The sequence below is a fragment of the Chiloscyllium plagiosum genome, chromosome 30, assembly GCF_004010195.1.
Source record: "Chiloscyllium plagiosum isolate BGI_BamShark_2017 chromosome 30, ASM401019v2, whole genome shotgun sequence".
NCBI lineage: Eukaryota > Metazoa > Chordata > Chondrichthyes > Orectolobiformes > Hemiscylliidae > Chiloscyllium > Chiloscyllium plagiosum.
In genome coordinates, this window is record NC_057739.1 from 45,700,674 (window position 1) to 45,707,503 (window position 6,830).

General features: G+C 47.2%; 1 protein-coding gene across 1 annotated transcript in view; it reads left to right on the forward strand.

Moving 5' to 3' along the window:
* The window catches only part of adamts13 (ADAM metallopeptidase with thrombospondin type 1 motif, 13), a 68,745-nt gene that overhangs the window by 38,802 nt on the left and 23,113 nt on the right, over positions 1 to 6,830 (forward strand). Inside the window, exons 20-23 of the mRNA XM_043719720.1 lie at positions 558 to 687; positions 1,765 to 1,944; positions 4,018 to 4,222; positions 6,561 to 6,690. Of these exons, the coding sequence (XP_043575655.1) occupies positions 558 to 687; positions 1,765 to 1,944; positions 4,018 to 4,222; positions 6,561 to 6,690 (645 nt within the window). The remainder of the gene's footprint in view (positions 1 to 557; positions 688 to 1,764; positions 1,945 to 4,017; positions 4,223 to 6,560; positions 6,691 to 6,830) is intronic.

Sequence of the window (6,830 nt, forward strand, 5' to 3'; positions counted from 1 at the left end):
GGGAAGGTCATTGATGAAGCAACTGAAGATGGTTGGGCCTAGGGCACTACCCTGAGGAACTCCCACAGAGATGTCCCGGAGCTGAGATAACTGACCTCCAACAACCACAACCATCTTCCCAAGTGTCAGGTATGACTCCAACCGGCAGAGAGTTTGCCTCTGGATTCCTATTGATTCCAGTTTTGCTAAGGCTCCTTGATGCCACACTAGGTAAACTGCAGATACAACCTCGTTATGAAGGGCAGTCACCCACACTTCTCCCCATCCCCCACCCTGAGTTCAGGTCATTTGTCCATGTTGGATCAAGGCTGCAAGGTGTGAGGAGAAGATGGGCCTTGTGAAACCAAACCGGATAATTAGTGAGCAGGTATTGTTGAGGATGTTCCACTGGGTAACACTGTTGACGGCACCTTCCATCACATGCTCATCATTCAGAGTGGACTGACAGAGCTGGGTTGGATTTGTCACAGCAGTTTGAACTGCATGTTGTTTCATCTTGTTGGGTGGATGCCAGTGTTAATTTTCATGCTGCTTTGGTGTGTTTTGCACTTTGATAGGAACTGTGACAGTCCATTATGTCTGTGCTGATCGCCACTCTGAGGAAATTGTGGAACAACAGCATTGCTTGCAGTCAGAGAGGCCCACTGATAGGCTGGAATCTTGTAACATTGCACCATGCCCTCCATGGTAAGACCTAAAAGTATATTTCCTCCACACCCCTCTCACTAGGGTACAGTCCCCACACACACTGACTCTCACTGGGATACAGTCCCCACACACACTGACTCTCACTAGGGTACAGTCCCCAAACACACTGACTCTCACTGGGATACAGTCCCCACACACACTGACTCTCACTAGGGTACAGTCCCCACACACACTGACTCTCACTGGGGTACAGTCCCCACACACACTGACTCTCACTAGGGTACAGTCCCCACACACACTGACTCTCACTGGGGTACAGCTCCCACACACACTGACTCTCACTGGGGTACAGCTCCCACACACACTGACTCTCACTGGGGTACAGCTCCCACACACACTGACTCTCACTGGGGTACAGCTCCCACACACACTGACTCTCACTGGGGTACAGCTCCCACACACACTGACTCTCACTGGGGTACAGCTCCCACACACACTGACTCTCACTGGGTACAGTCCCACACTTTCTCCTTGTTCACTCTATCAAAACCACTCTTTTAAACCTCTCTTTGTGACTTAGATTAGATTCCCTACAGTGTGGAAACAAGCCATTTGGCCCAACAAGTCCACACCGACCCTCCAAAGAGTAACCCACCCAGACCCATTCCCCCACCTTATATTTACCCCTGACTAATGCACCTAATACTATTGGTGATTTAGCATAGCCAATTCCTCTGATCTGCACATCTGTGGATTGTGGAAGGAAACCGGAGAACCTGGAGGAAACCCACGCAGACGCAGGGAGAGTGTGCAAACTCCACACAGACAGTTGCCCGAGGCTGGAAATGAACCCAGGTCCCTGGCACTGTGAGGCAGCAGTGCTAAACACTGAGCCACTATGCTACCCACTTGACACACATTCACAAGCCTAAAGTATTCATCCTGGTTTTCTCTTCACAGTCACTGTTCCAGTATTGTCTGGTTTTATTTCTGTTTCTATTGACTCTGTGGTCCAGTGTGGCACCTGAGCTTTCGAATTCGAAATGAATCCCTTTGAGAGACAAACCCATTCGATAGCCTATAACTGCCCCTTTCTTCTCATCCTGTGCTGTGTAGGTGGGAAGTGGGGGAGTTCGATGAGTGTAGTGTTACTTGCGGTGGAGGTCAGCGAAAAAGGACCATTCACTGTGTGAAGCAAGAGGCACCCGAGAGGCAACGGACATCTGATGCTGAGTGTGCAGTTACTGCCAGACCCCAGTCAGTGGAAATGTGTAATAGCCAGCCCTGCCCTTTCAGGTATGTGTTACACTAGGTATGAGGGGTATCAGACATGATTTGTTTTTCATTCAGGGTATTAGCATTGATGACTGGCCAACATTTATTGCCTGTCCCTAGTTGCCCCTTGAGAAGGTGGTGATGATCTGCCTCCTTGTGCCACTGCTGTTCATGACCTGTGGGTAGATCCATAATGCACCTGGGGAGGGAATTCCTGGTGTGCCCATGTAATTGCTACCTTTATTATTCTAGATTGATGTTGTTGTAGGTTTGGAAGGTGCTGCCTAAAGAGCTTTGGGGAATTATTGCATAGATAGTACTCACTGCTGCTACTGAGTGTCAGTGACGGAGTGTGTGAATGCTTGTGGTGTGATGCCAATCATATGGGCTGCTTTGTCCTGGGTGATGTCAAGCCGTTTGAGTGTTGTTGGAGCTGCACCTATCCGGCAAGTGGGGAGTATTCCACACACTCCTAACTTGTGCCTTGTAGATGGTGGACAGGCTTTGAGGAGTCATAAAGTGAGGTTTTTAATGCAGGATTCCCAGCTTCTGACCTGCTCTGGTAGCAACTGTGTTTATCTTACTGGTCCAATTCAGTTACTGGCCAATGGTAATCCCCAGAATGTTGACAGTGGAGAATTCAGCGAAGATATGACCAATGAATATCAAAGGGTGATGGTTATGCTCTTACTTGTTGGAGATGGTCATTGCCTTGCATTTATGTGGCACAAGTGTCACTTGCCACTTTTCATCCCAAGCCTGGATATCGTCCAGGTCTTGCTGTGTACGAACACAGACTGCTTCAGTATCAGAAGAGTTGTGAATGGTGCTGACTATTGTGCATTCATCAATCAGTGTCCCCACTTGTGAGCTTCTGATAGAGGGAAGGTCATCGCTGAAGCAGCTGAAGATGGTTAGGTCTAGGACACTACCTTGAGGAACTCCTGTAGCAATGTCCTGGAGCTGAGATGACTGACCTCCAATGCCACAACCACCTCCCTATGTGTCAGGTATGACTCCAACCAGCAGAGAGTTTTCCCTGATACCCAGCTTTGCCAGGCCTCCCTGGTGCCACAGATTGGGAGTGTGCTTTGAAGTGCTTTGGTGTGATTTATCCAATGATTCATACGTTTCTTCATGAAGAATGTGTCATTTCCTCACTCAGCTCTGATCCTTACCCAGGTATTATTTGCATCTTGGATAAAGTGATGCTGCCCATTCTTTGACCTGCTCAGCCCAGTATTCGATGGAGCTGGAGTTGGGAAAACTGTGGCAATGTGTCACTGTCACAGGCACCTGCTCACAGTTGGAGGGTTTGGACCGAGCTAGACAGCACCACCTGCTGGACAGGAGTGAAGTGACGGCTGTTCCATTGCATGTGAGACATTGGTACATCTGAGGACATGGTGCTTGTTAAGGAAGCAGCTGGATGTGGCAGAGCCTTGTTATTTTGGCCCTTGTCTTTTTCCCCCAGAATTCTCATGGGTTCTCATTTATCTGAATTCCCATTGGAAAGTGAACCTGGAAAGGGAACCCAACCCCGTGCTGTCCCTGTCCTGGGAGTGTTTGATGGGGACAGTGTAGAGGGAGCTATACTCTGTATCTAATCCTGTGCTGTCCCTGTCCTGGGAGTGTTTGATGGGGATAGTGTGGAGGGAGCTTTACTCTGTATCTAACCCCGTGCTGTCCCTGTCCTGGGAGTGTTTGATGGGGACAGTGTAGAGGGAGCTGTACTCTGTATCTAATCCCGTGCTGTCCCTGTCCTGGGAATGTTTGATGGGGACAGTGTAGAGGGAGCTATACTCTGTATCTAATCCTGTGCTGTCCCTGTCCTGGGAGTGTTTGATGGGGACAGTGTGGGGGGAGCTTTACTTTGTATCTAACTCCATGCCTTCCCTGTCCTGGGAGTGTTTTGTGAGCTATTGAGTTTCAGGTCCAAAGGGATTTCTGACTGGATTTCACCTGAGCTGTTGAAGCCCTTTTGTGGAGTCACTCCTTTCCTCTCAGTCAGGTTCAGAATGATCATGGAGGTCCAGAGGGCTTAGGTACACTGTTTGCAGTGCAGCTATTAAGCCCTAATTCTGTTAATTTTAGGTGGACATTTTCGAACTGGAGTATCTGTTCCATGTCCTGTGGAGTTGGAGTTGCTGAGAGGTCAGTTACCTGTGTCCAGTTTGTTAATGGGACAAATATGGAAGTGAATGTGACTCTGTGTCCAGCAGAAGCACAGCCCCCTGGACGCACGCCTTGTATTGTGAGCATCTGTCCTTTCGAACTGGAGCAGACACCCTGGTCAGAGGTAACTGAAGTTATTAATGCCCAACAATTCTTACTGTTTGTGTCAGTGCATGTGTTGTTGTGGTTCTGTTCGCCGAGCTGGAAGTTTTTGTTGCAAACGTTTCATCCCCTGTCTAGGTGACATCCTCAGTGCTTGGGAGCCTCCTGTGAAGCGCTTCTGTGGTGTTTCCTCCGGCATTTATAGTGGCCTGTCCCTGCCGCTTCCGGTTGAAACAAAGAACAGTCAGGGAATTCCTAGAAGCATGGCACTCATCCACAAACTCCATCAACAAACACATCGACCTGGACCCAATATACCGGCCACTACAGCGGACAGCTGAAACTGACAACCGGAAGCGGCAGGGACAGGCCACTATAAACACCGGAGGAAACACCACAGAAGCGCTTCACAGGAGGCTCCCAAGCACTGAGGATGTCACCTAGACAGGGGACGAAACGTTTGCAACAAAAACTTCCAGCTCGGCGAACAGAACCACAACAACGAGCACCCGAGCTACAAATCTTCTCACAAACCTTGATCAGTGCATGTGTGTATATAAGACAATATGTGCACACACTATTTGTATATAAAAGTGTGCGTGGGTGTGTGAATGTGTGTGTGTGTGTCAGAAAGTATCTGTTGTACCATCTTCAGTTTAAACTTTTCACTTCCCACCTTTTATGAAGAGTTATTATTTTATAGCTGTCCAGGGAAGTGAAGGACAATTGTAGCCAGTCCTTTCCTCAGTTATACCATCCACCTGAAATTATGTTTACCAAAAATATAGAATATGTAACGGAGACACAATAAGCTGGAGAAGCTGAGATTGTTGACCTTCGAATGGAAAATGTTAAGGGGAGATTTAATCAAAGCATTCAGAACGATGAAAGGTTTAATACAGTAAATAAGAAGAAACTGTTTGCAACGGTAGGAAAACAAAATTACACTTCTTGGAAAAAGAGCCAGAGGACGAGAGGAGGGGAATGTATTTAACACATTGAGTTTTTGTGATAGAACATAGAACATTCCAGCGCAGTACAGGCCCTTTGGCCCTCGATGTTGTACCGACCTGTGGCACCAACTTGAAGCCCATCTATCCGATACTATTCCATTTTCATCCATATGCATAACCAATGACCATTTAAATGCCCTTAAAGTTGGCGAGTCTACTACTGTTGTAGGCAGTGTGTTCCACGTCTCTACTACTCTCTGCGTAAGGAAACTACCTCTGACATCTGTCCTATATCTATCACGCCTCAATTTAAAGCTATGTTCCCTCGTGCTAGCCATCACTATCTGAGGAAAAAGGCTCTTACTGTCCAACCTGTCTAACCTTCTGATTATCTGATATGTCTCAATTAAGTTGCCTCTCAACCTTCTTCTCTCTAATGCAAACAGCCTCAAGTCCCTCAGCCTTTCCTCAATAGATCTTCCCTCTAAACCAGGCAACATCCTGGTAAATCTCCTTTGAACTCTTTCCAAAGCTTCCACAACCTTCCTATAATGGGGTGACCAGAACTGTTTGCAATTCTCCAAATGTGGCTGCACCAGAGTTTTTGTATAGCTGCAGCATGATCTCGTGGTTCCAAAACTCAATCCCTCTACAATAAAAGCTAACACATCGTGTGCCTTCTTAACAACCCCGTCAACTTGGGTGGCAACTTTCAAGGATCTATGTACCTGGACACTGAGATCTCTCTGCTCATTGACACTACCAAGAATCTTACCATTAGCCCAGTACTCTGCATTCCTATTATCTATGTCTCTCTGTAACCTGCAACATCCTTTGTCACTATCCACAACTCTACTGACCTTAGTGTCATCTGCAAATTTACTAACCCATCCTTCTATGCCCTCATCCAGGCCATTTATATAAATGACAAATGACAGAGGGCCCAAAGCAGATCCTTATGGTACCCCACTATTAACTGAACTCCAGGTTGAACACTTCCCATGAACACCACCTTCTATCTTTCAGCTAGCCAATTTCTGATCCAAACAGCAAAATCACCTTCAACCCTGAAACTCTGTACTTTGTGCAATAGCCTACCGTGGGGAACTTTATCAAATGCCTTACCGAAATTCATACACACCACATCAACTGCTTTACCCTCATCCACCTGTTTGATCATCTTCTCAAAGAATCTGGGACATGCTGCCTGACAGGGCAGTGGGAGCAGATTCAAAAGGAACTGAGAAAATACTCTAAGTGAAAAAAACACGCAGAGACATGGAGAAAGAGCATGGATTTCTAAAGAGGTACAATAGGCCATCGGCCTTGTTTTGCTTTCTTTAGTATAATAAGGAGCTGCTAGATTTAAAGTGTGTATGTGAAAGAGTTTTCAAACCACTGTTCCAGGTATCCAAACAACTGCAGAAAGAGACTGGAAACATCACAAATGCCACAGCCATTCCACACTCCCCAAGTGTGAGGCGCACGTACCTTTGGGTTCCGATCCTGGGACCTTGTTCAACGAGCTGTGGAGAAGGTGATGGTAACAATGTTCACGCTATACTGACTGCTATTGCTCAGTTCAAACAAATAGGCATCGCATCCATCTCCCCCCCCTCACTAACCCACCATCACCTCTCCCACCTTCACCATCTCACCCCTTCCTCACCACTTCCC